The 25,966-nt window shown below is 36.9% G+C and overlaps 1 protein-coding gene across 2 annotated transcripts; it reads left to right on the top strand.

Moving 5' to 3' along the window:
- Positions 1–3,996: 3,996 nt before the first annotated feature.
- Positions 3,997–25,855, top strand: sts (steroid sulfatase (microsomal), isozyme S). Of its 2 annotated transcripts, none has more exons than XM_041781907.1 (10): positions 3,997–4,094; positions 9,829–10,007; positions 12,074–12,195; positions 12,406–12,528; positions 12,605–13,016; positions 13,244–13,380; positions 17,505–17,642; positions 19,596–19,755; positions 20,007–20,128; positions 22,071–25,855. In XM_041781907.1, exons 1-10 carry the CDS (start codon positions 4,056–4,058, stop codon positions 22,415–22,417), a joined length of 1,779 nt encoding a protein of 592 aa, XP_041637841.1. In that variant the 5' UTR covers positions 3,997–4,055; the 3' UTR covers positions 22,418–25,855. The 2 variants fall into 2 exon arrangements, with proteins under 2 accessions (XP_041637841.1, XP_041637842.1); XM_041781908.1 differs by lacking the exon at positions 3,997–4,094 and adding an exon at positions 4,227–4,341.
- The last annotated feature ends 111 nt before the right edge of the window (positions 25,856–25,966 follow it).

Raw genomic sequence — 25,966 nt, 5'->3', positions numbered from 1 at the left:
AGAAGAGTAAAACCTGCAGGAGTCCCGCGTGACTCAGCGTGCTCTAACAAAGGAGGCGTCTTTTTGAAGAGGCCCCTGAAAGAGGAGAACAAGCTTTAATGCATCAGAAAGCAGCGACCACAGAGCGTGTTTTTTAAGTGGCGTGCCCAGCGGGCGGCGCACTCACCTGTAGGGATGTGACTCGACTGCTCATGGCAAGGCTTAGAGGAGACAAGTGTGGAGGGTTTCTTAGGGGCAGTTAGCAGACAGTTTATTCAGGAGTAACATGCAGATTAACCAAATCAGTTACAAAATGCTGCTCCAGCTGTTTTTCATCAGTACCACTTACTTTTCCAGCCTTTTGTTGCCCCGTCCCAACTTTTCTGAGATGTGTTGCTGCCATCAAATTCAAAATTCATAAAATTTAAAGATGTCTCAGTTTTGACATCTGATATGTTCTTTATGTCTAATGTGAAAAAATGGGTTTTTGAGATTTAAAAATCTTTAATTTTCTTTACATTTCTAGTGCCCCAACTTTTTTGGAGTTGAGGTTGAACAGATAAAATACAGTGGCAAAAAACGGCAAATGAGCAACGATGGTAAAATATGAATTCCACTTGGAACGAAGAGAAGTGGCAAGACAATTTTTTCCTCTGCAGAAATATTTTCATGTTGTTTTATTCCATAAAAATGTTTTTTTCTTGTTTATTTAAAAATTTTGATTTTTTTTTCAGATTCTTTGTAATTATTTAATAGGAAGAGGATTTTTTTTTTGCATTTAATGAGATGAGCGTTTTCTAAAAAAAAAAAAAAAAAAAAAAAAAATCCATAGTGTGAATTCAATTTTTTAAATTTATTTATTTTTGAATTCTAATTATAATTTGAGGGTTAAGGATAATTTTTTAAAAAAATATTTAATCACATTTTTTCTTTTTTGCATTGTATTAAATTTTTTTATTGAATAAAAATTAGAGTCAATAAGAATTTATTGAATATTGTTTTTTTTTTCTCTGCAAAAATATTTTTGTGTTTTTGCATTCCATAAAACATATTTTTCTTTTCATTAAGTGCTTTTGTATATTCTCTTTTTTCCAGAATTTTTGTAAATATTTTTGTATGAGGCATTTTTGCATTTCATGAGATATGTTAAAAATACTTATTGTGAATTACTTTTTGTTTCTTTGTTGGTTGGGTTCATTTTTTTACATTCCGTTACATTTTTAAATTTTTTTTTGCATTTTATTGAATATCTAAAATAATCTATTAAATGCTATATTGATCTCATATGACTTTCATCACATTTTCTGAATGATAAATTTGAGTTTTCAGTTGAATGTTTTGTTGCATTTCAGGATTTTTCCATCCATATTTTCCTTAATTAGTGAATGTTCTCGTGTTTTATTTAATTTTGTATTTATTTATTTGTATTTATGTAATTATTTTGTTTTAATTTATGTTTTATTTTATTTTATTTTTTGCATTTTCTGATATTTTTCCTTCATTTTTTTCCACATTATATTAGACAGAAAATTTTAAAATTAATATATATTTTAATCTTTATTCATGAAATGATTTTTGTGTTTTGTGAAAAGTTTTTGCAGTTGACCTTCAGGGCCACCGTACATAACCCTCCTTTAACCCCTCTCCAGGTTTAGACAGTGTAATTCTGCAGTGAAACAACAGATGCCAGTATTTCTCCACACCTCCTCTGCCTTTAAACTCATCACCTGGAGAAATGAAAGAGTCAAAGCAATCCTGAAAAGAGACTAAATAGCGAGGACGCTGGCTTAAACTGAAAACATGTGAAGGCCGCCGTAACACCATCATGAATCAGAGTCTCTTTATGTGGTACGTGACATTATAGGAGCTTTTATGGACTGGGAAACGTTCCATAAAGAAAATTATTGCAAAAGAGCTGAAGAGTGATTCCAGTGAAAGGAAATTAAAACGCATTTGAAAAGTTCAAGAAGAGTACCTGACATGGAGTTCTACCAGTACACTCAGTACATTTAGTTCATTTAGTTAATCTAGTTCTTGAGGACCGGAGTAAATGCAGAGATGTGGAGTGTATCTGAAGGCAGCAAGAACAACACTGACAGCTGCGATCATGTGTTTTTAAGTATACTTATGTGCAGTAAGTCACTCTGCATGGTAAGACCTTTTCATTTTAGAGCTATAGAAGCAGCCTTTACCCCAGAAACAGGAAGAGAACTGCTTTTGTTGTCACATAAACTGACAGTTTATCACAGCTCCAGTCAGTGACCACGAGTGGGAAACTGGTGGTCGATATTCACGGCTGTCGTCAGGCAGATTTCACTCTCAACGTGTTGCTCCAGATCAGAGAATTAACGGACCAATCAGCATCATTTGAGGAGAGAGAGGAGGTAGCTGCAGGTGGCCTTAAATGAACAGATCCTTTTTTATTCATTAATTGATTTTACAATGGTCTTGTTATGCCTGCATAGTGTTTTTCCTTCTAAATTTTCAACTTTATTGTTAATTATATTTTTTCCCACTAAAAAAATCTTTTTAGAGCAGCCTTGATATGCCTCTGTAGTACAGTTTGTCCTTAAAATTTTCAACTAAATGAATCTTTTTTCTTTATTTTTTTCTTGTAGATTAATGACTTTTTAAAGTAAATAATCATTTTTTTAACTAAAATTTTCATGAGTTTTTCATAAATTTTAGATTTTTGTACCTTAAAAACTTTGAATTTGTTTGTTCATTAATGTCTGCATTATAAAAATAATCTTAGTTTGTTCTTGGTAAATGTAGGACTTTAGAATTAAAACAACAAATTATTTTTCATTACAATTTATGACTTTTAACCTCAATAATTTTAGTTTTTTCTCAAAACCTTACTCATCACACTTTAAAGTTAATTTTACATTTTCTCAGAAATTCTTAAGATTTTATAATTGACCATTTTGATTCTATTTCCCTAAAAATCTAAAACTTAATAAACTAAAAATTTCTGAATTTGGGACCTTGTTAATTTATTTTTTTAATAATTGGAAATTTCAAGGTTCTTTTTTTTATGTGTTTTTTAAATATATTTTTGAAGCTGAAAATGTTTGTTTTTTCCTCATAAATTCATGATATTACAACATTAAATTTTCAAAATTTTTCTAAAAAATTTACAACCCTGAAACCCTAAAATTCTAACTTTGGTTCCTGTTAAATTTAGGCTTTTATGATTTCAATTATTTAGAGGTTTGTTTGTCTCAATTAAAACTGATTACTTTTTAAAGCCAATGTAAAGTTTTCTCAGATTTTTTTTAAATTTTTAGACTTAAATTTTTTGTAGTTAACTTTATCATAAATTTACGATATAATAAACACAAAATTTGGATTTTTTTATGGTAAATTTATATTTTTAACTTTAAAATTTCATTTTTAATTATTTTTTCAAACTTGAAAATTTGGCTTTTTCTAGTAAGGTCATGATTTTTCAAGTTAAAAATTTCAAGTGCTCAAAAAAATGACAACTTAATAAACCCCCAAAATTCTAAGTTTTTTTATAAGTGAAACTTAGGAAGATTAACTGATGCTTTTTTAATTCATTTTTTTAAGTGGCCCTGATATGCCTCTGTAGTGCAATTTTTCTTTGTAAATTATCAACTTAATACTCAGAAATCAGAGATTTGTTTCTTGTTAAGTTATATTTAAAACATGAAAATGTCAAGTTTTTCTCTACGTTTCTTTTCAAACCTGCAAATGTGGGGTTTTCTTTTCAAATTACAACTATTCAATTTAAAAATGTTAAATTTTTGTATCATGAATCTATTAAATTAAGCAAAATCAAATCCAATAAAGTAAAATAAAATAAAATAAAATAAATATCATACGTTTGGTATTTAGTAAATTTAGGACTTGTTTTACGTTATAGAGCCAACAAATTTTAGCTTTATTTGTTGAACACGTTTTTCACCAGCTCATGGTGTTGGCCAGTTCTATTTTGAAACGCCAAACAGGAAGTGTATTCGTCGTGACTCCACTAACTTGATAGAAAAGCTTAAAAACTGGAAGTATCATGAAATTCTCGTTTTTCAGAGTCACATTTCCGGATGTTTTGAATGCTGGCTGTGAACAGGAGAGTTGCAGGTAAAGTAAAGGTGAGTGTTGAACGAACTTAACTCCTTAAAGACAATTTATGTTATGTTATTAACACGGAAACAGTCGCAGGGGGCGAACTTTGACGAGCGGAAGTGGATTCATGTTTACTTTAGTGTTCATCATTTGAGTCGCGAGCAGGTGTGTCCTTATTAAGGAGCACTGGAGTGTATTTTTATGATGCAGACTTTTCAAGGACTGGAAAACTGAATGGCTAAATAAAGTGGAAGATTTTGTGTGACTGCAGAGGTGAAAGATGTTTAAAAATTTACATGTATGGAAGCAAAAATATAAATAATGTCCTGCTAGAATACTCTGCTTCTTGTTCATATGCTGGTAAAGTACATTTAAAATCGTATTTCTAAATACGTAGGTGCCTTTATCAGTAAAACAGCTTCTTTACGAGTCATCTTTGCCACTTTTGTTTGTTTTAATGCCACAGGCCTTCAAGTTTTCTGCATAGTTGTACATAAAGTGAATTTGTTGAGCCTGTAAAATCCTTTCTTTTTCATTCTGAGCAAACTTTTTAACCCCAACATGAAACTTTATAAAGAAACTTCTCATAAAAAAACTCCATTTTGCTGTGGTGAAGTGTTAAACATGCACGCCTCTGCAGGCTTAATCCTGCTGTCATTCAGGACTGACACGTCCAGCTGGATTTGTTGGCTGAAAAAACATTTGACAGTAAGGAAGTCTGTGCAGAGTTTATCCTCTGTCTGCTCTCCTCTTATCTCTCTACATCTATCTCAAAAACATGTTTGCACTCAGGTGGCTTTCTGTCTCTTCCTGTTTGTCCTTAAGAATCACAAAACTTCACAGACATAAATTTATAGGTGAAATAGGCATATATTAACAGATGATTTGGGTGGATATTTTCAGAGGATGCAGACAGATATTAACAGCTGATATAGGCCAATATTTACAGATGAGATATGCCCACATTTACAGGGGATGTATGCTGATATTTACAGATGATCTAGGCCTAAACTTACAGATGCAATTTTTATTTTTATTTAACCTTTATTTAACCAGGAAGTCCCATTGAGATTAGAAATCTCTTTTACAAGAGAGACCTGGCCGAGGTAGCAGCCATACAAAGTAAAAAATGATATAAAACAGATACAGATACATGATACATAAATGATCAGTAAAACAATAAAAAACAGTAAAAACATTAAAACAGTAACATTCCTTATTTACTGCATTCTTTATGATACTCTTGAGATCCTTAAAGGAGTGAGTGTTTTTAATTTGAGAGATTTTTGAAGGCTATTCCATGACCATGGTGCATGATAGGAGAACGCCGTTTTGCCCAGATCCGTCAAAAACCGGGGAACATTTAGAAGCAACCACTTGGAGGCTCACAAATAGTGACTACTAGAGCTGATAGAGAGAAGGTTGCTGAGGTATTCTGGGAGTTTACCTAGCAGAGCTTTATAGATGAACATATACCAGTGTTGCTGTCTACGAATGCTTAGTGACGTCCAACCAACCAGATCACAAAGAATGCAGTGGTGAGTGAGAGGTTTTGCATTTGAAATAAAACGTAGAGAAGCATGATGCGCTGAATCCAGTCTCTTTGAGGAGGAGGAGGCTGCATGCATATACAGTATATCACCGTAATCAATCACAGATAGAAAAGTGGCTTCCACAAGTTTTTTCTTTGCAGAGAATGTGAAGCATGACTTGTTCCTAAAGTAAAAGCCGATCTTCAATTTGAGTTTCTTCATTAAATTAGAAATATGTACATTAAATGAAAGCTTTTCATCAATCCATATTCCCAAATATTTGTAGGAGGACACCCTTTCAATCAATGTACCATCAGACAGAGAGATTTTTAAATCGCCAAAGCTTTGCAAGCAAGACTTTGATAAAATCATAAACTTGGTTTTATGGGCATTTAAAGACAATTTTAGACCCTCCAAAGTGCTTTGTAACAGCTGAAATGCAGTCTGAAGTTCTTCAATCGCCTGTGCTGCAGAGGGAGCAGATGTATAGACCAATGTATCATCCGCATATAAATGCAATTTAGCTATAGGACAATATTTACAGAACATATAGGTCGATATCAACCAATGATATAGGCCCATATTTATAGATGACTTAGGCCTATATCAAAGTATATAGGACAACATTTAGAGAGGATGTAGGTTGATATCAACAGCTGTTAGAGGACGATAGTTACAGATGACATATGCTTATATATACAGATGATATAGGCTGATACTAACAGAGGATATTTGTTGATATTTACAACTGATATAGGCCAATATTTACAGATAATATGGGTGGATATTTGCAGAGGATATATGCCGAAATTTACATATGATAAATGCTGATATTTACAGATGATATATATGGGGATATTGAAAGATGATGCATGTGTGAGAATTCAGCATGGCCTCTCACTGAGTGTGAGTCAATCAGTGCAGTGCCAGGTGTGTGAGGACTGATTGCCACTGATGAGGGCCAGGTGTGGCAAACTGATTTAAGCACCTGGGCTGCAGCACTCTGTGCTGACTCATTACCCCACCTTCAGAGTTAGTGAGCGCATCTCCTTGTGTTTTCCTGTGTTTTGAGCGAAAGTCAGCACAAACATTACTGACAACTTACCTGAGAATATTACCTGTGAATTAACAGTTGAAGTGGATTAGTGCTGGAGGTCTTTGCCCAGTCCTTTTGTTTAGTTTTCACTGCTCTGGTGACCATAGTGTTTCATGGGAGAAAGCTCTTCTTCCCCCTTAGAGCTTTGGTTCTAATCAGCTGCTAGGCAGCGGTGGTTTTGTTCTCTTTTCTCAGTATTATTTTAGTTGGGGAGATTCTTAGTTTGGGTTGCTACCAATTTGGGTTCTCTCCTTCCCGTTCCCAAATATTGCTTGCAATTTTAGTGGTTATCCTTCTGAGATAGCTTTAAGAACCCCCCCACCCCCCCGAGTCCGCAATTGTGCCCCACTTCCCGCATTCTGACAGCATGCCGAAATTTAAAAATGATAGATATGGGGATATTGACAGATTATATATGCCAATATTTGCAGTTGATATATGACGATATTTACAGATGATATATGCCAAAATTACAAATGATATATGCCAATATTTGCATAGGATATAGGCCAATATTTACAGATAATATTTAATGATATTTACAGATGATATATGCCAATATTTAAAGATGAGATATACCGATATTTACAGAGGATGTATACCAATATTTACAGATGATATATGCTGATATTTACAGATGATATATACCGATATTTACGGATGAGATATACCGATATTTACAGAGGATGTATACCAGTATTTACAGATGATATTGCTGATATTTACAGATGATATATACCGATATTTACAGATGAGATATAATGATCTTTACAGATGATTTATGCCGATATTTACAGATGATATATACCGTTATTTACAGAGGATGTATACCAATATTTACGAATGAGATATAATGATATTTACAGATGATTTATGCCGATATTTACAGATGATATATACCGATATTTACGGATGAGATATACCGATATTTACAGAGGATGTATACCAATATTTACAGATGATATATGCTGATATTTACAGATGATATATACCGATATTTACGGATGAGATATACCGATATTTACAGAGGATGTATACCAATATTTACAGATGATATATGCTGATATTTACAGATGATATATACCGATATTTACGGATGAGATATACCGATATTTACAGAGGATGTATACCAGTATTTACAGATGATATTGCTGATATTTACAGATGATATATACTGATATTTACGGATGAGATATAATGATCTTTACAGATGATTTATGCTGACATTTACAGATGATATATACCGATATTTACGGATGATATATACCGATATTTACAGAGGATGTATACCAATATTTACAGATGATATTGCTGATATTTACAGATGATATATACCGATATTTACGGATGAGATATAATGATCTTTACAGATGATATATGCCGATATTTACAGATGATATATACCGATATTTACGGATGATATATACCGATATTTACAGAGGATGTATACCAATATTTACAGATGATATATGCTGATATTTACAGATGATATATACCGATATTTACGGATGAGATATACCGATATTTACAGAGGATGTATACCAGTATTTACAGATGATATTACTGATATTTACAGATGATATATACCGATATTTACGGATGAGATATAATGATCTTTACAGATGATTTATGCTGACATTTACAGATGATATATGCCGATATTTACAGAGGATGTATACCAATATTTACGAATGAGATATAATGATATTTACAGATGATTTATGCCGATATTTACAGATGATATATACCGATATTTACAGATGATATGTGTTGATATTTACAGATGACATATGCTTATATTTACAGATGATATATGCCAATATTTGCACATGATAAATGCAGATATTTACAGATGATAGCTATATGCTGATATTAAAGATGACCTAGGTCTATATTCACAGTTGATATAGCGATATTTACAGAGAATATAGGACGATATTTATAGCTGATAAAGGCTGATATTTGCAAACAATATTGGTTGATATTTACAGAGGACAAAAGTAGATATTGACAAGTATAAGTCAATATTAGGATATAGGCTGATATTTACGGTCGGTAAAGGCCATTATTTGTGGCCAATTTAGGCCAACATTTACAGGTGATATTTGCTGTTATCTACCAACTATTAAGTCTGATATAGACCAATATTTACAGTTGACATAGGCCAATAAAGACTGTTTTTACAGCTGATATATGCTGATATCTACAGTTGATTTAGGCCGATATCTACAGCCTGTACAGGCAAATATTTACAGCAGATTTAGGCCCATGTATTTAGCAGATATAGGCCAATATTTACAGCCAGTACAGGTTAATAATTTCAGGTAAATGCATATATCTACCGCCAATATAGGCCAGTATTTACAGCAGATGTGTACCAGTATTTACTGGTGATACAGCCCTGTACTAATATATATATGCAGGAAATTTTCATATCTGCAAATATGGATATTAACTTTTTTAAGCTCATACCTGCTGACATCAGACTGATAATAAAGTAAGCATTTTGCTATCATTGTGGTAGTTTTTATTCCTTTTATTTTACTATCCAACTGTTATTTAACCATGAGTTCTGCCTTTGAAGTCAAAATGTTTTTACGATGAGACACGGGACACAATGTTCCAGGCCAGAAACAAAGAACGCACAGTAATAACACCAGATTAATCAATAATTTGCCTGTGTTGAACAGTAAAATGAGCTCCTGAACTGGTCAAATGAGCCTTAATTCTGATTTTGATTCTTCCTGTGTTATCCTTTAATCTGTTCTTGTTTAAGGTTAAGATAAAGAACAATGCAGCCATCACTACCCAGAGTGCATTGCGCTGTTCCATATAGGACAGTATAATATATGATGCATTAAATTTAATGGAATTTTATATCATATCCAAAGTGCAAAAGCACCATCACCTTCTATAAAACATGGAGAATTAACTGTTGGTGATGTAGGAATGATGCAGCTCATCAGATTTCAAATTAAAGGCCAACTTCCTGCACTTTTCCACAGACACCTCAAACAATTCTTGCATCATCATCATCATCCGCCCACTTTTATCGACTGTTTTTGGCTGCTGTAAAGGAATCAGTGGGTGTTTCTGCAACTGCATGAACGTGTGCTGTGATTTTTGCTGCAGGGTCTCTGCTACAGCAACATGAAGTCCAGGAGTTTATTATCACCGTCTCTGCTGCTTCTGCTCCTTCTGGAGTTCAGCGGTGTGTCTCTGCAGGAGAGCAGGAGGCCGAATTTTGTCCTCATGATGGTGGACGACCTCGGGATCGGAGACCTGGGCTGCTATGGCAACAAAACTCTACGGTAAAAAACATCACTGTATGGTACCAGGTGATCTGTTTGTGACTCCCAGCATATTTCTGATATTTCAATCATGTTTTTAGGGATGTATAGATGCATCAGTTTAACGTCAGTATCAGCTGGCTTTTTTGACAAACATCAGCTGATGACTGCTGATTCAGGGAAGAGTTTTATTATCAGGCAGATGATGTGACCTGCTCTAAAACTCTGATTTTGGGAGTCTTACATCAAAAGAAATAATGATAAATAGATGTAGTTCAGACATAAAATACTAACAACAACTTCTTAAACTCTGCAAACTGACTTGTACAGACAACATTTACAGCCAGTATAGGCCAACATTAGCAGCTTTTAGGCTGATATTTACAGCTGATATAGGCCGATATTTAAAGCTGATATAGTCCAATATGAGCAGAATTTTGGACTGTTTTTTGCATCTAACATATATTGATTTGTACACGGAATATAGGCCAATATTTACAGCCGATATATGCTTATATTTACAGCTGATATTTTCAGTTGATACAGTCCAATATTAGAAGCTTTATAGACTGATAATGACAGCTGATTAGGCCAATATTTTCAGGTGATAAAGTCAATATTAGGAGCTTATTTGACTGGTATTTACAGCAGATATTTACAGATTATCTGGGCAGATATTTACAGATGATATATGCTGATGTTAACAGATGATCTAGGTCAATGTTTATGATTGATATCATCCAATATCAGTAGATTATTTTATATATTTACAGCCGATATTTACAGATAATCTGGGCAGATATTTATAGTTGATATAAGAAGATATTTACAGATAATCTGGGTTAATATTTACAGATGATATATGCTGATGTTAACAGATGATCTAGGTCAATGTTTATGGTTGTTATCATCCAATATCAGTAGATTATTTGACTGATATTTACAGCCAATTAGGCCCATATTTTCAGCTTACATAGTTCAATATTAGCAGCTTATTAGACTGATATTTACAGCTAATTAAGCCAATATTTGCTGGTGATATGGTCAATGTTAGGAGCTAGTTGCACTGATATTTACAGCTGATTATGCCAATATTTGCAGGTGTTATAGTCAATATTAGGAGCTTGTTTGACTAATATTTACCGCCGATATATAAAGATTATCTGGTCAGATATTTATAGCTGATATAGGACAATATTTACACATGATATATGCTGATGATTACAGATATTCTAGGTCAATGTTTATGGTTGATATCATCCAATATTAGTAGATTATTTGGCTGATATTTGCAGCTGATACTGGCTGATATTTACAGCCAATGAAGACTGATTTTTAAACCATTATTTACAGTTGATCAGGATGATATATTTAGCTGATGATGGCTGATATTTGAGGATTATATCGTCCAGTATTAGCAACTTTTTAGACTAAAATTTCCAGCCGGTATGTGCTCATATTTACAGCTGATATAGGCCATTATTTACAACCAGCTAAGTCAATATTTAAAGCTGATGTAGGCCAATATTTACTGCATATATGTGCCACTATTTACATCTGATTTAGGCAAATATTGATAGCTGATAAAGATAGATATTTACAGTCAATAGAGGCTGATATGTGAACCCAAAATAAGATGATATATACAGCTGATATAGGTCAATTTACATCTACCTTCAGATGATATTTACAGCAGATATAGGCTGACATTTACAGCTGATATAAAGCAATATTTACTGATTTTATAAGCTGATATTTACAGTGGATATAAGTTGAGATGTAAAGCTGATATAGGCCAAATTTTACAGCCATACCAATTTCTTTGTTGTTTTTATTGGACAGTTTGATTCTGAAATGTTGAGATTGATGATTTTAATTCTTAATTAGGTGTTGAATCAAGTATTTTTTATTTCTTTGAAAGCTTACTTTGGAGCCAACATGCTTTTTTACAGAACCAATCTGTTTGTACTCGACTTTTTCCTTCAGTACTAAACTCAACCAGCATTATCAACAACTCTTAAAAGTGGTACATTTGTCCATCTGAGTGTTGAATCTGCCCTCTGACTTTGATTAAATTGTGATTGCAGGACCCCCAATATCGACCAGCTGGCGGAGGACGGCGTGAAGCTGACTCATCACATCGCTGCTGCCAGCCTCTGCAGCCCCAGCAGGGCTGCATTCCTCACTGGACGGTACCCGATACGATCAGGCCAGTTCACCTAGAAAAACCTTTACTGACTGACACGGTGGTTAATTCTGCTGTGCAGGCGGACAACACGACTGTTTAACACTGTCACATTATGGATCTTTACACCACGTCTTGCAGAGAGGACGTTTATTTAACGACTGAATTATCAAACTTGGAGAGAATTCAGGGAAAGACGTAAAGCCCTGAAGTCTTCTTCTTCCTCTCTTATAGGGATTTACAGCACTGGCAAAAATGTTGTCTTCATGTTGAACGCAGCTCCTGGAGGCCTCCCCAGCAGAGAGATCACTTTTGCAAAGCTAGCACAACAACAAGGCTACGAAACAGCACTCATTGGTATGCTATCAACATCATGACCCAAAATAATGTTTATTTTTGAAATATCTTTGCATGTTTATCTCCTTTTTTGCAGGAAAGTGGCACCTCGGACTAAACTGCCACAGCAGCGATGATCACTGCCACCACCCTAACAATCACGGCTTTAACTATTTCTTTGGGATCCCTTTAACAAACCTGCGCGACTGCCAACCTGGACACGGCACAGTCTTCCAGATCCAGAAATACCTACCATTAAAGACACTTGGCATTGTCTTACTTACAGCAGTTTTCCTCCATTACCGCGGCTTCATCCCAGTCCACAGAAGGCTGTTCCTGGCTCTGCTGGCTGTGCTGATCACAGCTGCAGGACTGGTTGCAGGATTCCTCACAGTCATCCCGTACTTTAACTGTATCCTGATGAGGGACCACAGAGTCATAGAGCAGCCGTTTGTGTCTGAAAACCTGACGCAAAGGATGACTCGGGAGGCTGTTGACTTTATGGAGAAGTACGTATGAGCCTTCTCTAATCAGTAAGGATGTGTCTGTCATTTTGATGGTCTTTACCCTGACAAAACAACTGGAGAATCTTCAGCTTTGGTTGTGCAAACTGTGAGAGTTCAGAGTCCTACTGATTAAATTCCACCTTTCTTCAACGTATACAGCTGCAGAAAAGTGCCACTGTATTCAACCACTTTTGGAGACTTTCTTATAATAATACTTTATGTTTCTGCAGGAACTCTGAGAAGCCATTCCTGCTGTTTTTCTCTTTTATCCAAGTCCACACAGCCATGTTCGCCTCTGCACCCTTCAGAGGAAGCAGCCAACACGGCATCTACGGAGACGCTGTCCATGAGGTGGACTGGAGCGTAGGTAGGTCCGAATCCATGGAGTCTTGGGGCCTTGAAGAGCAATTATAGTGTGTGTTTACGGCAACTTTATCTTTTAACAAAAAGGTCTGTCTCTGCAGGGATCCTTTCTGTAATGCTTTCAGACACAATTTGAGCCTGTTGATGGGAAAAAGCATTTTAGTTGACTACACTTAATAGTTTTGCCCTGCAACTTCTTACAAGAATCTTATAGTGCAAATCCTTCTGCTGATTTGGGCTTCACACCTTTTTCCCTCCCAAAAAGTGAACATTTTCTCTCATATTTACCATGAAAACAGATCAGAGTTTAACCAAAATTGTACAACCTTGGCCTAATAGCAAATAACCACTCTGAATAATCAGTTAGATGTGCAAGATGCCAGATACAAATTGATGAGACATAATAAACTTCTGAAACGGACATTGGTTCACATCCACAGAAAAAATTGACCAACTTTGGCCCCCGATTTTGTCTTTTATAGATTTTCATCTATGGCCTGTCTTCTTACTATATAACTTAGACGAAGTTGTTTGGATAAAAGCCTTTAAAGGAGTTCAATCAAATATGACCTATGTGATTGTCCAAAAATATAAGACTATCATGAAAAAAATTAAAATGTGGGCTACCTGTTGGTTTAACAGTCCAAAAAGCTTTTTTGTAGGGCCTGAAGTGATACATATGCTATAGAAATATCAAAAGCCTAGGTTCAAAATATAGGGGGCGTCACAGGCCTATTAAGCCATGCCTACCCACCAAAATCATATAACCAGAATGGCAGACCTACAAGAATCATGTGTGTGAAATTTGGTGTCTCTACAAGCATGTTCAGCCCTTATAAAATCTACTTCCTGTTTTGTGGTATATTGGTACAAGGTGTTAGGATGGTCCACAAGAAATTTCAGGCAGATCTGACCAACCATGTAGAAATGAGAAGTCATGATCCAACTCACTTCCTGTTGCCAACAGAGTATGCTGTGAAAAAATAAGTACTGAGCATGAGTGTGTTCAGGATGGTAGTCTTATCACGGCTGGGAAGTTTGGGGATGATTGACTGAAAAACTATCAAGTTATAATGAATTATATTTTTGGCACAGTGCCAAGATGTGTCCTACAACCTTGGCGCCTTATTGAGGCTCCGCCCTATGGTGAAAACTCAAGCTTTTGATAACTTCAGATGTCCCACTTGACTTGAATAAGGACTAAAAATTTGAAGTCCATCAGATAAAAACCCTCTGAGGGGTTGCTTCAGATGTAGCACCTGTAAATCAGCCCAAACAACAACAAAAAATAAACTTTACTCTATCTAATCTCACTTCCTGTACATATTTTTAACAAAGAGTAAATTAGTTTTTTGTTCATCTGGACATGAAGCATACAGTATGTGTACAGATTTTCATGCATGTAGCTCAAAATTTGGTAAGGGGCCCTCAAAAAAAAAAGGACGCTTTTGGCCAGCAAAATATGTAACTTTCTGTACTGATGTACTCTGTGAATTTTAGTGAGTTTTAGGGCATGTTAAGGCCTCCAAATTAGCAATTTATTTCCTGGAAAATAATAACAGTCTTTTAATTTTTTGTTTTGATGTTTAATAAAAGACAGAAAAATCTTTTATTGAAAGATTGAGGTGTTTTTTATTATAATTTCAAAGAAAGGAATCATTGTAATGTTTCCTATGTAAGCTGCTGTAAAAACATTAGCTGGGCCTTCATTATGATGAAGAGGTTTTGTTGAAATCATCTGAAACAGGTCGCTCTGTCTCCCTCTCTTGCTGTAATTGCTGTTCAGTCTCAAGGACGGCCTCAGAACGACATAGAGCCTCAATGGGCTTAATGTTTGAGGGGTTATTTTCCTAATAAACGTGTAATTACTCCAATTATTTCAGCTGGAGGACTATTGTAAGAGCACATAGAGCAGGGAGTGATTACGCTTCGTTTTGTTTGCTGAATGGAAACTGAGTGTTTCCGTCTTTTCTTCCCTCGCTCTTTTGTTTTTTTACCTGATGCTCTTGGTCTGCAGCTGCAGACGTGTAAAGAGAATTATGTATGATAACATTTCATTGACCTGCGCCGGGTTGAAAAGTTCAAATCTACTGATTCTGCCTGAGTACCGCATCGTATGCATGTGATGAGTTCAGTCTGCTTATTAAGAGAAACTAGCTGTGTGTAGCTGTGATCCGTGTAAACTCAGCATGAAGTAGGGTCGTCACCAAGGCACGATTTAAACTTCAAACAATAGCAACTAAACTAGAAGTCCTACATGCCCAGACACTGAGAAACTTCCTGTTTATGGTGACCAAAAATTATCTATGAAATTTTGGTTGTCCTTATTCAATTTGACCACAATCAGGGTTTGTATGAGTTCTTGAAAATAGCTATCGGACTGACTAGTTTTGTTTTCAGACAGAAAAGTAAAAACACAGATTCCAAAAAAGTTGGGACGTAGTCTAAAATATCTACAAAAACAGAATACAGTGATTTACAACTACTTTTCAACCTATTTTCAATAGGAACAGCACAAATACAAGATTTTTAAAGGTCTTATTCATGTACTTTATTGCCTCCAACATGTTCCAAAATAGTTGGGACAAGAGTGGACAATGACACTTTTAAGTATCTGGGGACTGAACAATGCCAGGCCCGGCCTTCTTTCACAGTGAAGCCATGCTGTTGTAACTCGTGCGAGTCTTTTAGGGTCTTTTAAGTGTTTTTTTCCCATTGTTTAAGCTTTGGACAGCAAAGGATGTAATTAGATTTATATATTTTTACCGCCAATTATTGAAGAATTTTCATAATGAATATACCCAAACTCAGTATTTGTTCTCCTTGATTTTTAGGGAAACAAGGTAATTTTCACAAATATGTTAAACAGTTTTCCTAACTTTTTTGAGGGGGTTTTCTTTGGGTCTTTCCCCTGAACTTTAGCTACTCTTCTCTGGGACTTTTCCTCCTAATTTTAAGAAAATTTCACAAGGAATAGGAGACTTTCAGGACTTTTCCCTGAGTCTTCTCTAGTAGTATTTCAGGAATTTTCAAAGGAAGATTTAGGGTATTTTCAGAAGTAGTTTCGTGGATTCTGTTGGGGATTTCTCCCCAGAAACTTTCAGGAATCTTCTATAATACTTTCAGGGATTCTAAGGCTAGCCCAGTTAAGAACAACCATCCTAAATGGAAGCATTTGTTGCTCTGTGTGAACCTCTCAGTTTTTTGTTTTTTTAAGATTTATTTTTGGGCATTTTTGTGCCTTTATTAGATAGAGGAGGACAGTGGATAGAGTTGGAAACGGGGTCAAGAGTGGAGGAGAGACATGCGGTAAAGGGCCTCAGGCCGGATTCGAACCCGGGCCACCCATGTACATGGGGAGTGCCTTTAACCACTAAGCCACCTGCTCCCCTGAACCTCTCAGTTTTAACGGTGCTTCTACAGATGTGCAAGTGACCGATGCCATGGACACTAATACACCCCCACACCATCACAGGTGCTGGCTTATGCACCTTAGTAACAATCTAGATGGTTCAAATGTGGACTTGTCAGACATACTTTTCCACTTCAGGTAAGTCCAGCTAAAGTGAGCTCTGGCTCAGAAAAGCTGGTGAAGCTTCTGGATATTGTTAATATCTGGCTTTGTCTTTGCATGGTAGTCTTACAATTGTAGACGCAATGATGCACTGTGTTAACTGAAAATGGTTTTCTGAAACAGAATGATGATGGTTTTTAATGCTGAGGAGTTGAAAGCCACTGTTATTCAATGTTTGCTTTGGGTGGTACCCCTTAGGTGCAGAGATTTCTCCAGATTCTGTGAATCTTTTGGTGAAATTTGGTGAATTTATGGTGAAACTTCCAAATTTGCTGCAGTTACAAGTTGAGGAAGATTGTTCATAAACTGTTGGACTATTTGCCCACGTAGTATTTCATGAAATAGAGAACCTAGCTGAAAAAGCTGGAAAAGCTTTAGATTGCACCTTGAAAATGCTCAAAACAGCCATTTACATTTACAACAGCCTTTATGCTTCTGTTTGTTCTGTTGAGAATTATAGCGTATAAAAGAGCAAGTATCGTAGATCATTAACAAGTCTGACATTTGTAACAGAAGCAAAGGTTGGACTTAAGTCGTATTTTATGTGTTTGCAGGTGAGCTCATGCGGACTCTGGATCGACTTGGTCTGAGTGAAAACACCGTGGTGTATCTGACATCAGATCAGGGAGCTCACCTGGAGGAAATCTCTGCGCGAGGAGAGGTGCACCGAGGATGGAATGGCATTTATAAAGGTACAAATTAAAGGCCATCTTTGTATTTCATCCAGGAGCCGTAATGTGAAGTCTGTCTATAGCAGAAATACACATTTCTGTGTGGGCTACAGGTTTTTCTTTAGGAAGTACATCCAAAAAACAAAGTTTGTGTCTGATAGTAGCTGCGTTTCCATTACCCATAGAAATGAGCAAACTCTAAATAGCGCAATAAAAAACTGGTAATGGAAACACCTGAATTTCGAAAAACCTTTCAAATATCCTTGAAAAGTTTTTATGCTCTCATGAGGAGGGTTTTTCAAATGTTTTCGATATAGAAATGTATCGCAAAAGTAATGGAAACACTTTTTCTGCATTTATATGTCACAGGACGTGACGTACAGTGTCATGTGACCAGTCACTCTGAGGCAACATGGTGTGGTACGTGTGGACAGAAGAGGAAACCGAGACTTTTCTTAACATCATACTTATACCCTTATACGTGGCTTTTGCCAGACATACAAACTTTGCCTCTGAACTATCATCCGTTGCCTTTGTCTTTTGTTAAAAAATGTCAAGGCAACCACTGTAGATGTAATAACCGTACCAATACGGTTCATGCCCAAAACTCCCTTCAATGGAAACACATCCAAAGCGCAATTGTACTTAGTCAGAATTTATGAAATATTGCTTTTATTTTGTGAAAAACTGTCATGGAAACCCAGCTTTTATCTTCTATTAAGTTGTATATCCAGCAACAAAAAAAAAAACACTGACTTTAAGAAATAATCCATTTTACTGGTTTCCAGTGGGCTTATTTTTAGGGAAATTATCCTGGAGATTAAACCTAGCAGAAATGACCAAACCTAAATGACTTTCAGAACATTTCTTTGCTTTTTCTGCAAAAAGTACCAAACTGTTTTCTCTGTTGGACCAGAGTTTAGCTAATGGTACTGACCAAATAACTGAACTCTGGCCCACTTGATAACACGAGTCCTGGTTTGATCCAAACCAAACAAAGAGCAAACAAGAAAGGTGAATTAAAAATCAGTGCATGTGGGTTGTATTTGGATATTTCAGAAAAGCATGGTTGCTTGAGTGTGGCTAACATTAGCATCAATGACACCAGCAGTTTTTGGCCATCGTTGGAGGTTTAGGTCGGTCTGGCTGTGCTGGATGTGTTTACACATTCCTCAGGAAAGAAAAGCCAGTTTTATAACCAACTTCATCTCCTTTTTATAGATAAAAATCCTGCCAAACTTCACCATAAGAGATCCCATTCTTCACAGTTGTGTCGTGTATTTCTGGGTCATAGTGCAACATTATGGTTGATGGCCACTGACTAGTGGTGGATGGCTATGTTTCTTCAACATTTGACCTGGTACAGTATCACTGACAAAGTGCAAACCAAACGAAAAAAACAGCAACTTCCCTCCTTAATACTTGCACCTAGACCTTGATCCTGAAATGGAGAGTTTCCTTCAAGTGGTCTGGTTCAGTTGTTCAGTAAACCCTTGTCTTTTTAAGCCAATGTCCATCCAGTCTTGCTTGCAGTGCATCAGTTGGCTACGTTTGGTCCTTTTAAAGAGTAATCCGTCAGGGTAGTTTGCCCAAATGATAGGCAGGAAATGGAAAAGATGGGGTCGTGAGGAATTTAAGACTGGAAATGCTGATAATTGCGTACCATGCTGAACCAGACTGCTGGGTGTAAATGCATCTCAAGTGACCTTGGACTCACAGTAAACTAGGATATCTTCAGTTTTCAGCAGAAGAGTGTCTTCTAGAGGAGGGCTGACTTGTAGTAACGTCTCTGTTTCGACCTCATTCAAAGAGCAGAGACAGTTTTATAAGGCTGACACTCTCTGCTCTGCTCTTTTATCTCTGCGAGCGGCCCGTCTGAAGACCCAACTTGGTCCTTTAGTGAAGAAGTCATCTCTGATCTGAGACTGAATGTGCTCAGACGCTTTCATGACTCTTCTCTTTTCCTCCGAGCAGCAGGGAAGTCCACAAACTGGGAGGGAGGGATCCGGGTGCCGGGGATCGTTCGTTGGCCGAGGATGATCCCAGCTGGCAGGGAGGTAGACGAGCCCACCAGCAACATGGACGTGTTTCCGACGGTAGTTCGGCTGAGCGGCGCGTCGGCCCCTGAGGACAGGTGAGGATGCAACGCAGTGAGACAGCACTCCTTCAACATGTCAGTCAAAATGAGTGAAGTCTGAAATCTGGGTCACAGTTTGAAAAGAGAGCTGGAGTGGCTCTCAGAGCTCACAGTGATTCAGAAAGAGAGATTTTTGAAAATGAAAAGCGGGTATTAAGGTAATCCAGAAGCTTTGATCAGTCACGGTGATTCATAAAAGTCGAAAACGGGTTTCTCAGGGATAATTTCTGTCCTCTGAATGTCTGCAGGGAGATCGACGGTCATGACCTGATGGGTTTACTCCAGGGAAAAACAGACAGATCAGACCATGAGTTTATGTTCCACTACTGCAACAACCAGCTGAACGCAGTCAGATGGCACCCACCAAACAGTAAGTATAGATATAGGGTGTGGGGACATAACCATAAGGCCACTGGCTCACCAACTTTGTCCATTTTAATTCTTTTTGAGGGTCTTAATGACTTAAAGGTCCATGAAGTTCTGCAATAGCTCCAGGAGATTTCTCTAGCCCACAACAGTTTAACCAGCTGCTTTATTAAATCAGCTAAAAAAGCACCATTACTATTATTATCACTTTACAGTCTCAACAACAAGCACAATTGTTCCCAACGTTGTTTCCTTCACACATTAGGTCCCACACTTGTTGCATTGCTGCAAAAATAATACATATTTTTTATTGATTTTAATGATAAAGTCACATCCAAGGCCTAGACAAGCCTATGTTTGCCGATAGAGCTTATATAAACTATTTACTAAGTGTGTTTTCAAACACTTTGTCAATATGAGTAAATCTAATCATGACAACCTTGGTCAGGCAGAGCCCAATAACCCCCACAGGTCTTTGGTAACCTCCATAGAAGGACCGGGCCGCAGGTTAGAAACCAGTGAACAAGAGCATTATCACCTAAAAGCAGCTAGCATTAATGTCTTTGGTTTAATCCAACCCTGCCTTCAGGATGCAGCTTTCAGCCACATCCATCCATCCAACCTTTAATCCATCCATCCATCCATCCATCCATCCATCCATCCATCTAACCTTTAATCAATCCATCCATCCATTTATCTATCCAGCCTTTTATCCAGCCATCCAACCAACCAAACTTTTATCCATCTGTCTGTCCCTCCATCCATCCATCCATCCATTAAGCCATCCAACCAACAACTTATCCAACATTTTATCAAGCCATTCAGCTAAACAAAATTTTATCCATTCATCCATGCATCCATTTATCAATCCATCCAACTGTCCGTCCCTCTGTCTGTTCATCCATCCATCCATCCATCCATCCATCCATCCATCTAACCTTTAATCAATCCATCCATCCATTTATCTATCCAGCCTTTTATCCAGCCATCCAACCGACCAAACTTTTATCCATCCGTCTGTCCCTCCATCCATCCATCCATCCATTAAGCCATCCAACCAACAACTTATCCAACCTTTTATCAAGCCATTCAGCTAAACAAAATTTTATCCATTCATCCATGCATCCATTTATCAATCCATCCAACTGTCCGTCCCTCTGTCTGTTCATCCATCCATCCATCCATCCATCCATCCATCCATCCATCCATCCATCCATCCAGCTATCCATCCATCCAACCATCCCACCAACCATCCATCCATCCCTCCAACCATCCATCCATCCATCCATCCATCCATCCATCCATCCCTCTGTCCGCCCTTCATTCCATCCATCCATCCATCCATCCATCCATCCATCCATCCATCCAATCATCCATCCATTCATCCATCCATTCATCCATCCATCCATTCATCCATCCATTCATTCATCCATCCCTCTGTCTGTCCTTCATTCCATCCATCCATCCTTCCTTCCACCCTCTCAGCGTCAGGCCTTGATTTCAGGAGGCTATGCAACTTGCCCCAGACAGGGGTCCCTCAATTGACGTTATCAATCACCATCCAGTAGATTTAGATGAAATGGATAAGGATCAGTAGAAATGGTTATAAATCCCCTCCATTGAGTTCTGGGTCTGCCTCTCAGTTGGCCTGAAAGATTTCCAAAGGGAGGTGATCAGGAGGCATCCTGATCAAATATTGAACCACCTCAGATGGTTCCTTTCAGTTTGAATGTGCAGCAGCTTACAAATACTGTGGTGAACTGTTAACAGTTCTAAAAGAAAGTCACACAAGAAAAGTAAAAAAAAATTCTGGTAACACCTGTAACTCCAGTGTTATGTGAAGTAATGTGAGTCTGATGGCATCGATGCCTTCCTTGAAAAACGACTAAAATAAAAACCCTTTGCTTTAATGCAGGAAGTTTAATTTAGTATTTTTGTTTCTTCAGGTAGCTCAGTGTGGAAATCCTTTTTCTTCACTCCAAACTTCTATCCAGAGAACGAAACATCGTGTCTCCACACTCACGTCTGCTTTTGCAGCGACGTGACCTACCATGATCCTCCACTTCTCTTCGACCTCTCCAGGGACCCATCGGAGACCACGCCGCTGACTCCTGACACCGAGCCTGCCTTCAGCTCCATCCTGGCCGTGATGAACGAGGCCGCAGAGACACATCGGAGGTCAGTGACACCGGGAGAGAGCCAGATGACAGCAGGTGGCGTGGTGTGGAGGCCCTGGATGCAGCCCTGCTGCTCCACTTTCTCACAGCTCTGTCAGTGCCAGGAGGACGAGTAGGAAGACGGTGATTTAGGAGGTAAAATTTAAGCTCCTGATGTGACTAGAGGAGACTTAAATGCACTGAAGAATTCTAGGGGATCATTGCATGAATGCATTTTTGCAAAAGAGCCAAAGAACACAATGGGTAAGCCTTACCCATTAGGTACGTTTCCCACTGTGTTTTTTTGTGCTTATCAGAGCTGTGACACATCCCAGGTGTGTGTATTCATCTACTTCTTCAGCCTGAAGTCAGCAGCTGAATAATTACTGTAATAAACCTGCTCCTTTAGCTGGCCTCTTTCCAGGCGGAGGCCTGAATTTTTTCCGACAAGACGAGCTGAAAAAACAACACAAATAATAAACAAAAGCGGGGAATCTCTCGCCCCGGGTGGAGACAGTAATTTAAGGGAAGTCTTAATTGAGCCTCATTAGCAGGAGCAGCAGGTGGGGTTACATAATGCCAACGGGGGGAAGCACTGCAGGAGATGTTGTTTGTGGTTTGCACTGGAAGGCTCGTTTTACATGTTGATATTTCTGTTTTAATATGGTATTAATTTGCTGTTATGCTTCAGTACAGCAGTAAATTGGATTAAAATACAGAAAGGGCTCATTAGAAACCGTAACCCTGAACTTCAGTGACAAAAACACAATTGAACCTTTCCTAATTTGCTCTTTCATTGTTAACATAAAGTAGATAAAAGCAACTATAGAGGATTTTTGTTCAATTTAGAAACAATTAGAGCACATGCTCTTAAAAAATTTGCCCAAATCTTGAAAATAAACTGTGATTTCTTGATTTTCTGATGCATTACAACCAGGAAAATGACTCCTAAAATTGCACTCTCCTAACATTTTAGGGCTTTACATGTTTATATTAATGATCTCTGAAATAGTTGAGTATCAAATAACATCTTTTTATATGACTGATTTGTGAGAAAACTGTACAAAGTTAACAGTATTAAAAAATCATCCTCCTGTTAGGGCTGGGCAACGTGGACCAACGTGCTGCTTTGCATGAATATGAATATGGTGTGCTGTGAGATTTGGGGCAAAAAAATTTGAAAACCACTGATATAGTATATAAATGTTTTTCACAATACCAAAGCGATAAACCTTAGTATATTTTTTTTTTAATCAAACCACATTGCAACCTCCTAGTCCATACTGTTTTGCTTGTCTTTTAATAAAAAAAGTCCAGTTCTCTCTACCAGCCACCATTGTTAACAGGCTTGCAGTCACTTCACCCCCAGGGGGCGCCAAAGATCTCTAAGGAGGTCTGCTTGGTCAGAATTATTATTATTATTATTATTTTTAAAATCAATATTAGAAACAAAATATATGACAACATGTTAAAGCCATCTAAAGATGGAAAAAGAGAGAATACGTACATTTATGCGCAAAAAAATGTAAACTTTTGAAATTATGAAGTCATATAATTACAAGAGGAGTTTAAAAAATTACATTGTGATGCAAAAAATTTCGAGTTTTTAAATCCTTAAATTTCTAAGTGTAAAAATACCAGTTTAAAACTTTAGATGTTATGCATTACATATCATGCTTCATCTGTGTACGTTTTTCTTAATAAATGTAAGAATGACACAACAATGATCACTCTCTTAACTAAAACAATTCATATCCAGTTTGCAAAAGGAGTCAAAATAATTACAATTACAGCTTTTTCCCAAAATTGTTCAATCCTGGTTTAGTCTAATATTGTGTTGATTTTAATACAGAATGATTTAGAGCTTGTGTTGATTGGAAAATACATAAGATGAGGAATGCAAGACATAATTGCATATCATATTGTAATCACAATATTGGGGAAAAAATTGCAATTAGATTATTTTCTCAAATCGTTCAGCCCTTGTAGCTCCCTATTCTTTCTCCTTCAGTGATGCTGATTGGTGCGGTCATTCTCAAGTCAGCTTGAAGCTTTGCAAGTTGGAACTGATGACAGATGTGAAATCTGGATAACTTTTAAAGGTTATAAATGCACATTTTCTGACCCAAAACGGGAAGAAGGTATAAACACACCTGAATGAACAAAATAATTCGTGTTTTTCGAGAAAAAAAAAAAAATCCTCTTTAATGTCAAAGTGAAAATGAAAGCAGATTTCAACAAGGTAATGTCAATTAAACAAAAGTATGTGGCCTCTCTCACTAGTCTCCTTCTTGCACGCTCACTCATTTTGTGAGGACAGCCTGATCTAGGCAGATTTACACATGTGCTACAGTCCTTCAGTTTCTTGCTGATGGATTTAACTCAGGGGTGTCAAAACTTATTTCAATTAGGACTGCATTCAGAAAAACACAAGGCTGACAGGGCCAATTAGACATAGCTCACCTGTAGTTAATAAAACTTAGTAAAACCAGTCTGATGTAGTTTAAGATGCACTTTTTAACTGATAAACTTGAGGAACAGCCATCTAAAAAAAAAGAAAGAGCCAACTGCATGGAGCTGTAGGACCTTTAAGAAGTGTTTGGTCTTGATTAGCATAATATGCTTTATAAACTGGACCTTGGGAGGGAGCAGATAGAATAGCAAAGTAGCACAGTTATTTGCTGCTTTAATCTTTTTGTTTCCATCATCAAGTTTCATCAATCAAGGTTTCCTTGCTTTGCTTGTCAATAGGGGTGCTCCGATTGCAATTTTCTGGCTGATCACCGATCTTTAAAAAGCCTGACCTGCCGATTCCGATTTTGACCGATACTGATTTTTTTATAACTGACAGCATACACCTTCAATGTTCCAATCTTATTTTATTGAAAAACACTGAACAATACCCGTGAAACAATACAAACTTGTTGTTTTAACTGCACGAGGTCGCTCTCTCAAATATAATTGAAAAGTTTAGAGCATTACTGTCCAAACTACTAAATTATATCAGTTCCTTTAGTCTTTATTTTTCACATTTTAGTAGGTAGAGGTAGATAAGATTGGCGGATAAGATCAGTTTCATATGTAAGTATCGGCTGATCACCGATCCCCCAAAATTAAGGAAATCGGCACCGATACCGATTTTGGTCGATCGATCGGTGCACCCCTACTAGTCAATATGTTTACCATTTACCTAGTTGTCTCAACTTAGTCATGAAAAAAACCCTACATCAACAAATTCTTGTCAAAATGTTTGTTTACAGAATTAACATAGCAGCACAGTCTGATGTTGCAACTGAAAAGACCAAAGCTGTCAAGTACATGCTTTGGGTTAAAATGTGGGCTACATTTATTTGCATTTTTAAATTTTCCTGCAGGCCAATAAAAAACGGCTCACCTGTCACATTTGGCCCCCTGGCCATAGTTTGGATACTCTTGATTGAAATGAAATTTTTTTGTATCCTCCTCTTACTTTTTTATAACCTTTTCTGTGAGTTGCTTGGAGTGTTCTTTTGTCTTTATGGTGTAATGGTAACTGTTTTTTCTGTCAATAAACTAGAAAAAAGGGGGAGAAAAAACTTTTTTCCTTTCTTTTGAGTTTTTTTTCCAAATAAAAGAAAATTAATCATATGCAGAAAAAAAGGGGCGATGACTTGCCTGCTAACTTATCAGTAAAAGTCTATAGTGTA

Source organism: Cheilinus undulatus, linkage group 24 (genome assembly GCF_018320785.1).
Source record: "Cheilinus undulatus linkage group 24, ASM1832078v1, whole genome shotgun sequence".
Taxonomy (NCBI): domain Eukaryota; kingdom Metazoa; phylum Chordata; class Actinopteri; order Labriformes; family Labridae; genus Cheilinus; species Cheilinus undulatus.
This window is presented reverse-complemented; position numbering and strand designations above follow the sequence as displayed.